The sequence below is a fragment of the Hordeum vulgare genome, chromosome 7H, assembly GCF_904849725.1.
Source record: "Hordeum vulgare subsp. vulgare chromosome 7H, MorexV3_pseudomolecules_assembly, whole genome shotgun sequence".
NCBI lineage: Eukaryota > Viridiplantae > Streptophyta > Magnoliopsida > Poales > Poaceae > Hordeum > Hordeum vulgare.
Window position 1 is genome coordinate 599662240 of NC_058524.1, and position 17613 is coordinate 599679852.

At 36.0% G+C, this 17613-nt stretch overlaps 1 protein-coding gene and 1 non-coding gene across 2 annotated transcripts; one reads left to right on the forward strand and one right to left on the reverse strand.

The window, feature by feature from the left end:
- Positions 1–1866: 1866 nt before the first annotated feature.
- TRNAS-AGA lies at positions 1867–1948 on the forward strand. Its single transcript has one exon. It is a non-coding gene; the product is annotated as a tRNA-Ser (tRNA).
- Positions 1949–2994: 1046 nt separating this feature from the next.
- LOC123410477 (serine carboxypeptidase-like 51) lies at positions 2995–11333 on the reverse strand. Its single transcript, XM_045103424.1, has 12 exons — positions 11127–11333; positions 10934–11028; positions 10733–10840; positions 10368–10614; positions 4854–4897; positions 4668–4735; positions 4457–4562; positions 4113–4349; positions 3983–4033; positions 3857–3909; positions 3596–3734; positions 2995–3302 (listed from the first exon to the last, which is right to left on the reverse strand). Exons 1-12 carry the CDS (start codon positions 11257–11259, stop codon positions 3234–3236), a joined length of 1350 nt encoding a protein of 449 aa, XP_044959359.1. The 5' UTR covers positions 11260–11333; the 3' UTR covers positions 2995–3233.
- Positions 11334–17613: the final 6280 nt, after the last annotated feature.

A 17613-nucleotide genomic window follows, 5' to 3' on the forward strand; every position in this document is an offset into this window, starting at 1 on the left:
CCCTTAGTGGAATCACAACATTTTGCAGTATGCGAGGGCATGGGAAGATTACTGTGGCCCTAGTGGCTTCTTGGGGGAGCATTGTGCCTCCACACTGCTCCAAATGGAGATTAGCATCCGTAAGGTTGTGAACTTTGGGATACATCGTCGTCTTCGCGTGCCTCAGTTATCTCTTACCCGAGCCCTTTACTTATGCACTTTACTCTGTGATAGCCATATTGTTTCATGTTATATATCTTCCTATCACTTAGTTGTTTATCTTGCTTAGAATAAGTTGTTGGTGCACATATGTGAGCCTAGTTGTTGTAAGTTTTGTGCTTGACTAATTAAACACTAGTTTTATTCTGCATTTGTTCAAGCCTAAACCATAATTATTTTAAAGTGCCTATTCACCCCCTTATAGGCGACATCCACATCCTTTCAGATCCAACCATTCTCCAAACTACTCTAGCAACTCGACACAGGAAGAAAAGGTGTTGGAATGCTTCCAACTAGTTACAAAAAGAGCAACCATGATTCTTATGCCACCATCTTTTTTTCATATTATCTCTAGTAAGTACTGCATTCTGAAAAAGTTGTCACGGAAAAAAATCTGAATTTTTCAAAGGAATTTTTGCCTCTCAAATCCATTTATAGTTAGCATCCGATATACCTTTTTCCAGCCAGCCGTACATGGACATAATAGTGTAGGTCCCAGATATATTCAAACTCTAGAAAATGTTATTCGGTAGGTCATTCTTTCTAGCAAGACACACTTGTTTTTTTAACTTCCCCCCATTGTTTCAACAAATCAAGAGTCAATATCCTTCTAAAATAGGACACCATGGTCAATACTTTCTATTTTCTCTACAACACACTCTTGATCAAGGTAGATGTTAACCAGTACATGAAATCTCTCACAAAGGGACCTTGCCATTTAGAGATTCTTTCCGTATTCTAGCAATATTGCCACACTTGATTTCAACACCACTGCCAGCCATATAGAATTATTTTATTCTCATGTTAGAATTCCAACAAGGAGAGTCAGTGGCTCTAGGTTTCACTATGGCCACACAAGTTTTTTTTTATATTTAGCTTTAACCACATCCGGCCATAATCCGTGTTTTGTTTCTAACTTCCACCTCCATTTAACAAGGAGGCTAATTAATATTATGTTTACTAAGGTCTTTCACACCGGTCCCTTCTATTTTTTGATTTGCAAACTCTCCTCCATTTAACCATATGGTACCCCTTTTTACCCTTACTATGTTAGTAAAAAAATTTCTTCTAGGCTTATCCCATCTCTCCAGAACAATTTTATTTATAAGGAACATGGACATGTAATAAGAGGAAATGTGGGATAGTATAGAGTTGACCTTAATAACTCGCCCACCGGAGGAAAGGGTGTCCCCCACCTAAGATTCATATTGTGTGAAGAATTCTGTATCGACAAAAACCTAATCAAAACATTTAAGCCCAAAGTAACTCACAGGCATCCCCAAATACTTTGTAGGGAAAGATCCAATTTAGCAATTAAACATCTCACAATAGTATTGCACAATACTATCCTCTCCACAAGCAACAAAAAACTCACTTATAAAAAGTTTATTTTTAACCGAGACACAATTTTGAAAAGGTATAACAGAACTTTGAGGTTTGAGGCATCTTCAAAACATAAGATTGTACCGTCAGTATATTGCAATAACGGCAGCATATTGAAGTGTATATCTGAGTTTGTGACTTTATATTGTGGTTGATTAATCGGAGTGAACATGGCGTAATTGCTAAGTTAGCGTCCTGGTTCAATCGGTTTATATGGATGGCGGACTGCGCTGTGAGGAATGCGTACTAAGGTGTGTAACTGATCGCAATCTTCTACACACGCAAGTGGTCGTGCCGGAGTGGTTATCGGGCATGACTAGAAATCATGTGGGCTTTGCCCGCGCAGGTTCGAATCCTGCCGACCACGAGCTGTTTTTTCCTCTCTTCACTTTTTTTTTTCCCTCTCTGTCTCTGCAACGTTTCTGTTACTAAAAACAAAATTGACAGTGCCACTAACGAATGGCCTCCAGCAGCGTTTTTCAAGGGGCATTTTTTTGTTTGTTCCATGCTATAAGAGTAGACGAAAAATCGTATTTGTAAAGTATGATTTTTTGTTCAAGTCCACCGTGCAGGTTCGAATCCTGCCGACCACGCTCATTTTTCGAATTTTTGGAAGACATTGTTTTGTTCTACAAAGAGTAGAAAAAGAAGTTATTTCTAAATTCTGTCTATCAAGTTACGCGGAACATTACATTTATTTTTTTTCTTAAATCCTAGATTATTTTTAAAGATTCATAAATATTTTAAATTCATGAACATTTTTAAATGCCACTACATTTTAAATCCTGGAACATTTTTATAAGTTTGTGGACATTTCTTACATTTACAAATTTTATTTCAATTTTGTGAATCTTTTTTGAACCATTTAAAAATGAACATATTTTGTTATTCATTGTTTTTAATTCACAATATATTTAGAAATCCATGAACTTCTTTTGATTTAACAAACTTGAAAAAAGTAGACGGGCCATGGTCCACACCTATGTTTGGTGCCCCCTCTTTCACTTCTTTGGCTTTTTACTCCCTGCATTCTAAAATATAAGGTGTATGGATTTCCGTATAAGAGCCAACCATTTGAATGTTTGGTCAAGATTATAGAATAAAATAATAAATCTGCAATATTTAATAAATAAAATATGAAATTACTGTTCATTTGGGGTTTTAGCACGACAATTTCTCGGCTGTTTAGGTTTGCCCGAGCCCGGGTGAGGAAGGGGCAATGACGGCGGCGAAACTTTGACTTGCTCTAGTATTTATAATCATCGTTTGTTGGTCTACAGACATAGATGTATTTTTTTGTTATTTCTCATGTTTTTTGTGCTACCCCGATATTTGATAAATAGATTGAAAGTTTTCCCGCCAAAAAGGAGAGATAGCGATTTCAGTCGTCAGGTCGCTGCTGTGTGGACTGTATGCAATAAATTTTGCTTTTTGATAAAACCCTCTCACCGAAAAGTAACACAGCTGCTCCAGTACTGTATGCTATAAAGTCAAACAGATGCGTCTCTCTATTCGTTCAGGAGTATCTCTCTTTTCTCATAAATGCCCGTCATTTTTACTGTGAAGAAAAGAAAAATGAAAAACAAATCATTCCTTGTGTTGGTCGCAGGCTGCTTGTCTTCGTCATTGTCTTCTTCTTCTTCTTCTTCTTTCTACCGAGCAGGAGACTGAGTAATGTCGCCCAGCATCTGGAGTGCAGGGCAAGGGTTGTCGATCGGTACCTGTCAGAGCAAAACCTCTCGATCGAGCATTAGATTTCAGGCCACCATGGACGTACATTCAACAGGCAGCATATATAGTAGGACATCTGCCTGTGCCTAACCCCGTAAGGGCTTGTTCGGTTAATCCCCATCACAAGGGGACTGGAGGGGATTGAGGTGGATTTTGACTTACAGGGGATTTAATCCTCCTCAATCCACTCCAATCCCCTTCAAATCCGTTGCAACCGAACAAGGCCTAAGGTGCTTAATTATTAGATGAATGCGTGAGTGTCAGTGTTGCGATGGATTATTACCATGTGCCCGGCTCCGAGTATCCAGTAGAATTTCAGGTTCTTGTACGACTTGACGAAGGCCTGGGTGCCGCTCGCCTCGCCCCCCTTGCAGTAGACCGGCTTCCTGGGCGAGTCCGTGAACTTCTTCAGTCCTTCCCACCTGACGAGACAGCAAAATGTACACATGCATCAACAGTTAAACTCACTTGTCCATGCAAAAACAGCATGTACATAATACACAGAAGTGTGTTTTGCACTGCACAGGTGAGTTGCAGCACTTGCTTGAGCTTCTGGACCCAGTCCAGTGTTCCCTTGGTTGCGCAGATGAGATCGAGCTGCAAGAACCAACGTTGATTACTTGGATCTTTTTACAAATGCGTGTTGGCTTGGGTCTTTTACCCATATTACCTGTCCGTTGTAGATGGTCACCTCCACGCCATGTTTCAGGAGCTCGTCAACCTGCATCGATTGATCATTAGCTGCAGTGAAATTAGTGAGTAGTAGGGGAATGTAAACAATGGATCAATCAATCAGTCACCTCGTGGATTCTAGGGTTCATGAAGTCGTCTTTGAGGGCCTCGAACACGTCGCCCGACTGCTCTCCCCAGGTGAAGTTTCGGGGGACGATGCCGAGCTTGGCCTTGACCTCGGCGTTCATGAGGCCGTTGATGCCGCCTTCCCTCGTCGCCTTGGAGCTGAGGTAGCTCGTGTACCCCATCTTTCTCACAGCCGCCGCGTCCTCCGACGAGTGGTCCTTGAGGATGTTGTAGAAGTTCTGCCACATACACGATCGAGCCCCACGATCACGATGTGTCTAGCTAATTACAAGTTCCAAGTTCGAACACAAAGTAGATCGGAGGAGGAAGAGGATGCGCTTATTACGACGCTGTTGCTGTGCTGGTGGACGGCATACTCGAGCTTCTCCCACGACTTCTCCGCCGCCGCGTACTGCTTCGCCTTGAGCTGCGCCTTGATCTGCTGCGCCAGCCTGCGTAGTTAATTAAAGTACGTAGAGGTCAAAAGTATGTAAGGTCTTGAACATGCATGCATATGCATGACCGCGCCGAATTCGAATTGGAATGTTTAATTTAACCTGTCGCACTGCTGCAGTCCCTTCTCGTCGATCCGGGACAGCAGGTACAGCAGCGGCCCCCACGACAACTGCACCCAGTAAACCAATCCACAAGAATCCAGTAAATATATAGGAGTAATTCTGTTGATCAGTTATATACAATCGATTTTGCAAGCACAACTATCTCATTTGTTACTTTAGACTTACCACGGAGTCTTCTGGCGAAATCCAGCTATCCCCGAGGGCCACACCTGCATGCATGGTTACAACAATTAAGCTCTGGTAATGAAAGTATCATAGATAGTACTTTCTCTGTTTTTATTTTTTTTAAAGATTCCACTAAAAACTACTCCCTCCGTTCTTGAATATAAGACCTTTTAGGTATTACACTATGAACTACATACGGATGTATATAGACATATTTTAGAGTATAGGTTCACTTGTTTTGTTCCGTATGTAGTCTATAGTAGAATTTTAAAACGTCTTATATTTAGGAACGGAGGGAGTACATATGAAGTAAAATGAGTGAATCTGCATTCTAAAGTATGTCTATATACATTCATATGTAATTCGCTGGTGAAACCTCTAAAAAAACATATACTCCCTCCGTCTCAAAAAATTTGTGTCAGATTTGTTTAAATATAAATGTATCTAGTCAAGTTTTAGTATTTAGATACATCCATTTTTACGCAAAGCTAAGACAATAATTTTTGGACGGAGGAAGTATCTAGGAACGAAGGGAGTATTATACATGACAACTAGGCAATTTTGATATGTGATATATAATTAAATAAAAAATAGAGGGTTAAATATCATATCATGATACCATATCATATTAAATGATGTGTTACTACTCCATCGCAATAAATGAAATATGCTATGATACTTTCTCCTTCACAGTTTAGAAGGCACGATTAAATTTATGTGCATTTTCATAATATAAAAGGTTTATGACGCATTGCATTTACTCATAGCAGTTAATTAGTACTCCGTTGTACTATTTTTATATGCACGCGTAGTGTGAATGTTAATTTTCAGCCCATCTTACAGCCAATCAATAATCACCTAGCTTCCGTAGAGTTTTCCAAACATGCCTTTAAACTGTGACGGTGGAAGTACTACTACCTCTGTTCCTAAATATAAGTCTTTTTAGTGGTTGTACTACAGTCTACATATATACAATGCAAAATGAGTGAATCTATGTTCTAAAGTATGTCTATATACATCGGTAATAGGTCCTTGTGAGATCTCTTAAAAGACTTATATTTTCGAACGGATGAAGAATATATAATGATATATTTTCTCTGTTTTTATTTTTTTTAAAGATTCCACTAAAAACTACTCCCTCCGTTCTTGAATATAAGACCTTTTAGGTATTACACTATGAACTACATACGGATGTATATAGACATATTTTAGAGTATAGGTTCACTTGTTTTGTTCCGTATGTAGTCTATAGTAGAATTTTAAAACGTCTTATATTTAGGAACGGAGGGAGTACATATGAAGTAAAATGAGTGAATCTGCATTCTAAAGTATGTCTATATACATTCATATGTAATTCGCTGGTGAAACCTCTAAAAAAACATATACTCCCTCCGTCTCAAAAAATTTGTGTCAGATTTGTTTAAATATAAATGTATCTAGTCAAGTTTTAGTATTTAGATACATCCATTTTTACGCAAAGCTAAGACAATAATTTTTGGACGGAGGAAGTATCTAGGAACGAAGGGAGTATTATACATGACAACTAGGCAATTTTGATATGTGATATATAATTAAATAAAAAATAGAGGGTTAAATATCATATCATGATACCATATCATATTAAATGATGTGTTACTACTCCATCGCAATAAATGAAATATGCTATGATACTTTCTCCTTCACAGTTTAGAAGGCACGATTAAATTTATGTGCATTTTCATAATATAAAAGGTTTATGACGCATTGCATTTACTCATAGCAGTTAATTAGTACTCCGTTGTACTATTTTTATATGCACGCGTAGTGTGAATGTTAATTTTCAGCCCATCTTACAGCCAATCAATAATCACCTAGCTTCCGTAGAGTTTTCCAAACATGCCTTTAAACTGTGACGGTGGAAGTACTACTACCTCTGTTCCTAAATATAAGTCTTTTTAGTGGTTGTACTACAGTCTACATATATACAATGCAAAATGAGTGAATCTATGTTCTAAAGTATGTCTATATACATCGGTAATAGGTCCTTGTGAGATCTCTTAAAAGACTTATATTTTCGAACGGATGAAGAATATATAATGATATATTTTCTCTGTTTTTATTTTTTTTAAAGATTCCACTAAAAACTACTCCCTCCGTTCTTGAATATAAGACCTTTTAGGTATTACACTATGAACTACATACGGATGTATATAGACATATTTTAGAGTATAGGTTCACTTGTTTTGTTCCGTATGTAGTCTATAGTAGAATTTTAAAACGTCTTATATTTAGGAACGGAGGGAGTACATATGAAGTAAAATGAGTGAATCTGCATTCTAAAGTATGTCTATATACATTCATATGTAATTCGCTGGTGAAACCTCTAAAAAAACATATACTCCCTCCGTCTCAAAAAATTTGTGTCAGATTTGTTTAAATATAAATGTATCTAGTCAAGTTTTAGTATTTAGATACATCCATTTTTACGCAAAGCTAAGACAATAATTTTTGGACGGAGGAAGTATCTAGGAACGAAGGGAGTATTATACATGACAACTAGGCAATTTTGATATGTGATATATAATTAAATAAAAAATAGAGGGTTAAATATCATATCATGATACCATATCATATTAAATGATGTGTTACTACTCCATCGCAATAAATGAAATATGCTATGATACTTTCTCCTTCACAGTTTAGAAGGCACGATTAAATTTATGTGCATTTTCATAATATAAAAGGTTTATGACGCATTGCATTTACTCATAGCAGTTAATTAGTACTCCGTTGTACTATTTTTATATGCACGCGTAGTGTGAATGTTAATTTTCAGCCCATCTTACAGCCAATCAATAATCACCTAGCTTCCGTAGAGTTTTCCAAACATGCCTTTAAACTGTGACGGTGGAAGTACTACTACCTCAGTTCCTAAATATAAGTCTTTTTAGTGGTTGTACTACAGTCTACATATATACAATGCAAAATGAGTGAATCTATGTTCTAAAGTATGTCTATATACATCGGTAATAGGTCCTTGTGAAATCTCTTAAAAGACTTATATTTTCGAACGGATGAAGAATATATAATGATATATTTTCTCTGTTTTTATTTTTTTTAAAGATTCCACTAAAAACTACTCCCTCCGTTCTTGAATATAAGACCTTTTAGGTATTACACTATGAACTACATACGGATGTATATAGACATATTTTAGAGTATAGGTTCACTTGTTTTGTTCCGTATGTAGTCTATAGTAGAATTTTAAAACGTCTTATATTTAGGAACGGAGGGAGTACATATGAAGTAAAATGAGTGAATCTGCATTCTAAAGTATGTCTATATACATTCATATGTAATTCGCTGGTGAAACCTCTAAAAAAACATATACTCCCTCCGTCTCAAAAAATTTGTGTCAGATTTGTTTAAATATAAATGTATCTAGTCAAGTTTTAGTATTTAGATACATCCATTTTTACGCAAAGCTAAGACAATAATTTTTGGACGGAGGAAGTATCTAGGAACGAAGGGAGTATTATACATGACAACTAGGCAATTTTGATATGTGATATATAATTAAATAAAAAATAGAGGGTTAAATATCATATCATGATACCATATCATATTAAATGATGTGTTACTACTCCATCGCAATAAATGAAATATGCTATGATACTTTCTCCTTCACAGTTTAGAAGGCACGATTAAATTTATGTGCATTTTCATAATATAAAAGGTTTATGACGCATTGCATTTACTCATAGCAGTTAATTAGTACTCCGTTGTACTATTTTTATATGCACGCGTAGTGTGAATGTTAATTTTCAGCCCATCTTACAGCCAATCAATAATCACCTAGCTTCCGTAGAGTTTTCCAAACATGCCTTTAAACTGTGACGGTGGAAGTACTACTACCTCTGTTCCTAAATATAAGTCTTTTTAGTGGTTGTACTACAGTCTACATATATACAATGCAAAATGAGTGAATCTATGTTCTAAAGTATGTCTATATACATCGGTAATAGGTCCTTGTGAAATCTCTTAAAAGACTTATATTTTCGAACGGATGAAGAATATATAATGATATATTTTCTCTGTTTTTATTTTTTTTAAAGATTCCACTAAAAACTACTCCCTCCGTTCTTGAATATAAGACCTTTTAGGTATTACACTATGAACTACATACGGATGTATATAGACATATTTTAGAGTATAGGTTCACTTGTTTTGTTCCGTATGTAGTCTATAGTAGAATTTTAAAACGTCTTATATTTAGGAACGGAGGGAGTACATATGAAGTAAAATGAGTGAATCTGCATTCTAAAGTATGTCTATATACATTCATATGTAATTCGCTGGTGAAACCTCTAAAAAAACATATACTCCCTCCGTCTCAAAAAATTTGTGTCAGATTTGTTTAAATATAAATGTATCTAGTCAAGTTTTAGTATTTAGATACATCCATTTTTACGCAAAGCTAAGACAATAATTTTTGGACGGAGGAAGTATCTAGGAACGAAGGGAGTATTATACATGACAACTAGGCAATTTTGATATGTGATATATAATTAAATAAAAAATAGAGGGTTAAATATCATATCATGATACCATATCATATTAAATGATGTGTTACTACTCCATCGCAATAAATGAAATATGCTATGATACTTTCTCCTTCACAGTTTAGAAGGCACGATTAAATTTATGTGCATTTTCATAATATAAAAGGTTTATGACGCATTGCATTTACTCATAGCAGTTAATTAGTACTCCGTTGTACTATTTTTATATGCACGCGTAGTGTGAATGTTAATTTTCAGCCCATCTTACAGCCAATCAATAATCACCTAGCTTTCGTAGAGTTTTCCAAACATGCCTTTAAACTGTGACGGTGGAAGTACTACTACCTCTGTTCCTAAATATAAGTCTTTTTAGTGGTTGTACTACAGTCTACATATATACAATGCAAAATGAGTGAATCTATGTTCTAAAGTATGTCTATATACATCGGTAATAGGTCCTTGTGAAATCTCTTAAAAGACTTATATTTTCGAACGGATGAAGAATATATAATGATATGCATTATGGATGTAGTATCATACATTAGTATCATATACTTCCTTTGTCCGGTGAAGAGTGTATGTTTGATTTTAAAATTTGTCTACAAAAAAGTATTCTTTTATCTTCCCAATGCACTTTAAAGTAGAAAGTAATGAAGACCAATAACATCTTATACATAGTCTTCTTAATTTCTACATGCACTTAACCCATTGGAGATTGGTTAATTAAAGAGGAGAGATGGTGACTTGCACCTTTTCAATGAATTTTTTACTTCACTTCATAATTTGCCTTAAAATGTCTATATGTACACTTTTCATCAGACGGAGGTAGTACATAATACTATTATATAATACTTCCACTACAACTAGCCTTAATATACACCGAAAAATCTATTAGTACTGGACTTTTATTAGATGCATGATGAGCTTGCTCATTAATGGAATGGATTTGCTAAGCTTTTTTAGCTGTATGTACCTCCAAGCTTGGCGTTGAGGTGTCCTTGGTGGATGGCCTTGAGCGCGGCGAGGGCGGTGGTGACGGCGAACTTGCCGCCGTAGGACTCGGCCACGATGTAGAGCGGGCTCCCCTGCAGCCGCGTGTTGCGGCGGTAGAGCTCGATGAGCAGCGCCGTCAGGTCGCGCCCAGCCTCGGCGTCCGTGCGCGCCATCAGGCTCTGGTTGCCGCCCTCCACGAAGCTGAACCCCGTGCCCACGGGGTTGTCCTGCACGCACGGCCCATCTCAGGATCACAAGTCAGCCGGCATCGCCGGCCATTGCCCGGCCGCTGCACGCAAAGATGAAGAAGAAGAAGAAGAAGATGAGATGAGAGTGCTTGCTTACGACGAAGAGGAGGTCGGCCTTGTTGAGCCAGGTGGTGGCGCGGGGCTTGAGGTCCGCGTCCACCGGCCCGATCTCCATGAAATTGCCGTAGCCCGTCCCCGACGCGCCCTGCAATGCATGCCATGCCATGCCAGATTGAATTAGCATGGAGGATACTCCATCGTTTCTTGATTAATCGGTGCTAGCTAGCTAGCTACTCACCGGGCCGCCCTGCAGCCACATCACGGTCGGCCATGGCGCCGTGCCGTTGTCCACGCGGTGGGGGCTGCGGTACAGCCACCAGAACATGTGCGCCTCTGCGGTTCAATTGTTAACCACGCCACCATGAGCTAGAGGAAGAAGAAGACGATGCACATACCAGTAGTACTGATCGATTGGGAAAGAATTTTCTTACTCGGTCGGACTTCCACGTATCCCCATTCCTCCGACCCATCGGCGGTGCCGGCGGCGTCGACGCTGGAGGGCAGGACGAGGAGGAGTATGACGAGAGCGGCGCAGGACGGCAGGAGCACCCTCGCCGCCGCCATTGTGGTTGTGGCTGTAGCCGTGAGCTGTGTTGTGACAATGACTCGTCGTGGACCACAGAACGCATGTAGGAGGCCGCGTGGTGCTGCATACTAGTATATCAATATGACAATCAAGCCATTAATATGATTATTAATTACATATGAAATTAATTAGATTTATTTAAATAATATTTTTCATGCAAAATTAATTTAAAACCAAGTCATTAATGTAATTAATTACTTCCTCCGTTACAATTTAGAAGGTACTTAAGTGCATTTCCATAACAGTTAAGGTTTAGATCATCTCCAACAGGCGTCTAAAAACTGCTCCGTGTGCTAAAAGATTCGTCTTTTGGACGCCGGACAACTCCAACAGACGCTGCAAAACAGTGCACGCGCTAAAAAAATTTTGGGCACGTGCTAAAAAACATTATCGGCGCAACATATTTTGGGCATCGGATTGCGCACACTTCACAGTTTACACAGTGCGTTTTTTTAGGCGCGCGTTTTTGGACATCTGCTAAAGCAATGTTGGTCCCGACGCACTAAAGTTCCTACAATGACGCGCTAAAACTATTTTAGGACGTGAACTTTTCGTGCGCTTGTTGGAGATGCTCTTAGGGTGCATTGTATTTACTCCTATCAGCTAATTAGTACATCGTTATACTATTTCTATATGCATGCATGATGTGAATGCTATTTTTAGCTCATCTCACAACCAACCAATAACCATTTAGGTTCTAAAGAATTTCCAAGTACTTTCTAAACCGTGACGGATTGAGTAATAAAAATGATATCTAGCGAACTTTCGTTGCAGACGTTTTCCAGTGATCGGGTTGGTTGCTCTTCGATTATCTCGCGTGAGTTGTGGCCCAAGATTTATATCAATGTTTTAAATAGCGGCTATGCCATTTAGTGGCGGCTCCGTCAGAAACTATGAAAAGTTATAATAGAACTTTTCCCTAAATCATGTATGTTTTTTTATAAAAAAGTATACAATCATGCATCGTATATGATACTATACTGCATATATTTGATACTATAATGCATATACTCATGTTTGCACATCAAAACCCGAGCACCAATAGGTGTCTTAATTCAATAACCAAGCTTCACATGGATGCATCATATATATCATAAATAGAAACAAAAGAAATACAAAAGGATGGTTTTGTATAATGGCTTAACGGGCTAAATGACTTCAAATTTAACGCTATACCGTGATACAACGGGCTAATATAGCGTCATTTTCAGTCTAGCATTAATACTGCATAGCTTTAATGAAAGAGCTCTTTATAGGGAGAACGGACGTTTGGCTCCCGGGAGCCATGGAGGCCGAACAAGGTTATGATACGTGTGCATGTCAAATTTCAGGTCGAAATACTTTAAAACGTGACCTGTACAAAAAAGATAAATTCATGGTCTGAAATGATGAATAGTAACATGTGTAAAAAAATTTAGATTTGTCTTTTTTGCACAGCCCTCATTTCATCCTATTTTGTTCTGAAAATTTACACACTTGTGTATTATACCTTCATCTATCTATGTATTTTTTTCAGAATTTTTTAAAATATTAAAATACGAATTTTCATGAAATTTGGAGTTTGAATTCAAAGGTCTCCACGGAGCTGGGGAGCCAAAGGCAATTTCCGCTTTATAGGCAACTATTTAAAACATTGCTTATACCACGTCAGCTTTTCATACTCTTTCATTATAGGCAGCGTCTTGTCGAACGTCCTATCATTTTCTCTCTTCATAAAGAAATATATGAGCAACGTGGGGTCTCAAACTCACAACCTCCCGCAAGAGTGGTGGCACACTTGCCACTTGGACCGAAGCGGTTTGTGAACATATATGCTTAAATAGCTTTATGTATTTGAAGCTAAATTCTTTGAAATTCGTTTTCCATTAAAAAAATCAGAAAACCCAATTTCCCCCATTTTGAAAGAAAAAAAATCACAACTTTTAGAGGTTATTTTTTTCTTCTAAACTTGCTATGTGCATATTTTATTATAGGTAGCATGACAATTTCCCTTTTTAAACCATGACGTCTTTGTTCTTCCATCTAACCCTGGGCGTTTGGGTACCCCTAACCCATTACTCGAATCCAAACCAGACCGAATTATCCGAATTGTTGGGTAATTCGGGTGTCGGGTTAGGGTTCGGTTTTCATTTTGTAGCTATTCAATTTACGTTTAGGATTCGGGTTTTAATCGAGAAAACCTCAAATACCCATACTATCCGAATTATTCATACTACTCAAATTATTTATCGTATTATTACATTGTCATGTTACCCATACTAGCTAAAGCAGACATACGATGTGAAATACTCATACTACTCAAATTATTCATACCAAAAGTTGATGTGTGCTCCCAATATTTCGGGTTTTTTGGGTACTTGAATTACCCAAACCAAAATTTTAGGTAATTTGGGTTTGGGTATTTTTTTGACAGAAAAAGTTTTAGTTCCCATTTTTAAGTAACTGAATTACCCATAAACCAAACTACCCAATCGAAATAACCTAAACACCTGAACGCCGAGGGTGACTTCCATCACATGGCAATTTGTAGGTCTTTTTCTGATGCTCCCATGGTAAGCTTTCGGAAATTTTATCACTTATTCATGGCAATTCTTGGATGTTGTTTTACTCTCTCACATGGTAGTTTTATTATCAAGAGTATGACTTTTCAATAATTAATAACATGGCATGTTTATTATTAGGATGATGTCATTTTTGCATTAACGACATGACATTTTTATTATTGAGAGGATACCATTTTATTATTATTAGAGGGTGGCAGTTTTATTAAGAGCATCTCACTTTTACTATTATTTTGACACAACGTCGTAGAGGGAAGGGTGCTCCTGTGATTTCATATAGAAGACTTAGAAATTCCTTCAGTTGCTATTGGTAAATACTCCCTCCGTCCCAAAATCTTGTCTAAGAATTATCTATATCTGAATGTATCTAGTCACATCTTAGTATTTAGATACATCCATTTCTAGACAAACCTAAGACGAAAAATTTGGGACGGTCTGTCCCAAAATAATTGACTCAAAAGTGACTCGATTTTGCACTAACTTTAGTACAAAGTTTAGTCATTTTTGAGTCATTTATTTTGGGACGGAGGAAATACTAAAAAACATGTGCACGTTAGTATATAGTGTATATGCTAACAAAGACCAAATCTTTGTATAGAATGAATAGCTGTAGTTAAGAGCATGCATGTGGTCGTCTACATTGAGCAGGATTTGTTTTTTGAAACATGAGAACTTTATTAATTAAGCAACAAATCTAAGTCTCCCGGATACAATCCAGGGTAAAATGAAAGACCAGTAGAGTTAATACAAGCTTTAGCTAGATCATAAGATATAACATTTGAGTGCCGATAAATTTCCTTATTTACTTATAGATTTTAATGCATGATAATTAACTTCCTTATGCATAGAAGTCCATACTAGCCTTACAAAATCTTTTGTACCCGCATCTTACCTCATGAGAGGTTTTTTTTTCACGTTTTTGTTTTCATGTTCAAAAAACACTTTACATAGAACATTTGAAAAAAATAATGCATTTGATTTTTTAAATGTGTATAAAAATGTTACTCATGTATATGGAAAATGGATACAAAACAATATGCAAAGTATTTGAAAACATTATGATCATGTATTTAAAAAAAATATATTTTTTTAAATGTTAAACAAATATTTGAAAAATGTTAAGTATGTATAGACAAAAAAAATCATGTACACGGAAAATATATATGAAAAAATGTTGATTGTGCAATTAATTTCTTTTAAACAGGTATAAAAAATGTTCCTTACATATAATAAAAATATGCAACGTACATTCCAATAAAATGTAATATAAAAACATATATTTTAAAATGTCAACTCCATATTTAAAAAATATTAAACATCTATACGCAAATGTTCCTGGTTTATACAAAAATATGTATTGTGTGTGAAAAAAATATTTGGTACAATTAAAAATATATCTCTTCGTGTATTGAAAAATATTGGGCATGTATTAAGAAAATGTTAGTCATGTATTTGAAAAATATTAAACATGTATTAAAAACGTATTATTGATATACTATTTAAAAAAATTAGATATAGTGAAATAAATTTTGAAAATGTTAACCGTTTATATAAAATAAATTCTCGATGTATATGAAGAAATATTGAATGCGTGCAGAAAAAAGTTGTCATTTGTCGAACAAAAAAAAACCTATCAAGATCGATAAAGATACAAAGAAAAATAAAGAAATCCAATAAAAATCAAAACAACTAAAATTCAAAAGATAATGCAAAATAATGGAAACGGTGAAAACCAAGAAAACAAAGAAAAAAAGAAAATCGATGAAAACAAAGAAAGAAATAAAGAAAAACAGAAAAAGAAATTCAAATATTGGTGAAAATCAAGAAAAAAAAGCAAATAAAACAAAGTACTAGACAAAGAAACCAATGAAATCATATGTGTCCATGGGCAACATAATTAAATCCAATCCAACCCGTAAGTCTATCCGCAATCCTTCCGGCTCAAATTATCTATGGGGTTGCCGGTTACTCCCTCACGAGAAGATACGATTGTGGCCCACCAGACTACTCATGATGTTATCGAAGACATTGCCTTCCGCAAGATCGACCACGAGAGGCAAAGGGGACCTCCCATTGGATGCATTCTGTGTCCAACTGCGGTGGCTTGGCATAGGCAGGGGAGAAACGACTGCGCCGCCGCCGCCAGCGAAGCGATTGGGCCGGCGCAGTTAACGAGCTCGTTTTTTCGGCTTCTTATTTACTTATTTTCCTGTTTCTTTGTGTTTCTCTTTCTCCTTTTTTCTAAAAGTATACTGTTTTGAATTTTTTGAATTTCCAAAACTTAAACAACTTTTGTATTTCATTTTTTTATACATGAAAATGTTTTTTAATTTCTGAAAAATTTATAAAATACAAACAAATTTGAAAACAGAAGCATTTTAAAAATTTAGAACTTTTTCTGAAAACAAAAAAAATTCGAAATTAGTAAATAATTTTTAAAGTGGGAACATTTTTTCAACTTATGTACACTTTTTGAAACATGAATATTTTTTGAACTTACGATCATCTCTTGAAAAGATATACCTTTCTTAGAAAATGAAGAACTTTTTTAAAATTGCCTAAAATTTTCAAATTATCAACATTTTAAGAGTTGGTGTATTTTTTTGAATAAGTTTTTAGTTTGTGAACAAATTTTAAAGAAGAGAATTTTTTTTCGTAAAACAGGAACATTATTTATAAAAATGTGAAAACAAGAACATTTTATGAAAACAGGAACATTTTCTGAAATTTGTAAACAATCTTTGAAGCAGGAACATTATTTCAACTTATGTACACTTTTTGAAACACGAACATTTATTGAACTTACGGACTTTATTTGAAAAGGCAACATTTTTTAGAAAATGAAGTAAGTTTTTCTAAATTCCTGAACATTTTCAAATCATGAGAATTTTTCAAATTGGTGAACAAAATTTCAACAAGTTTCCAATTTGTGAACAAATTTAAGAAAAGAGGAACATTTTCTGAAAAAAGGAACATTTTTGAAAAATCATACAATTTTTTGAATACATGAATTTGTTTTGAAACACGAACATTTTGGGAAAAGGTGAACACATTTTGAAAGCGAGATCATTTTTTGCAATTGCTGATTACTTTTTGAAGCACTAACATTTAAATATAAATTGTGACCAAAATTTGGAATACCATAATTTGTTTGAAATTCGAAACAACAAAAGAAATGTCAAACTAAAAAATAGGACAAATAGAAAACAAAAAGTGAAGGAAAAATGAAGCCGAAAACAATAACATTTTTTAAAAAGATTTTTTTTCAAAATCCTGAACATTTTCTGAAAATATGGAACAGTTTTTCACAATCGCAGACATTTCTTGAAGTTTTGATTTTTTTTCTGAAAAACCGGCAATTATGTGAAATGTAGAACATTTTTATAAAAACAAAAAGGTTTCTGAATTTCCAGAACAATTTTCAAAAACATGAACTTAGTTAAAATTTTGAAATAACCTTAAGAAAGAAAGAAACAGAGAAAAAGAAACAAAAAAAAAAACTAAAGAACCGTTTCAAGGAACTCCTAGAAGGCTCCCAAAACCGGTGGCAACCCGAACTAGACCATCAGGCGTCAGACGCCGAGTGAGATGGACATACATAACCCGTAGAGGAGGGCATCATAGTCAGCCTCATTGTTGGAGGAATCAAAATGAATCTGGAGGACAGAATTAAGCTTGTCTTCGCCTTTTGGAGACACCAACACCACACCAGCACCGGACCCATTTAACATTTTGGAGCCATCGAAGAACATAGTCCAGTGTGTCGAGTGA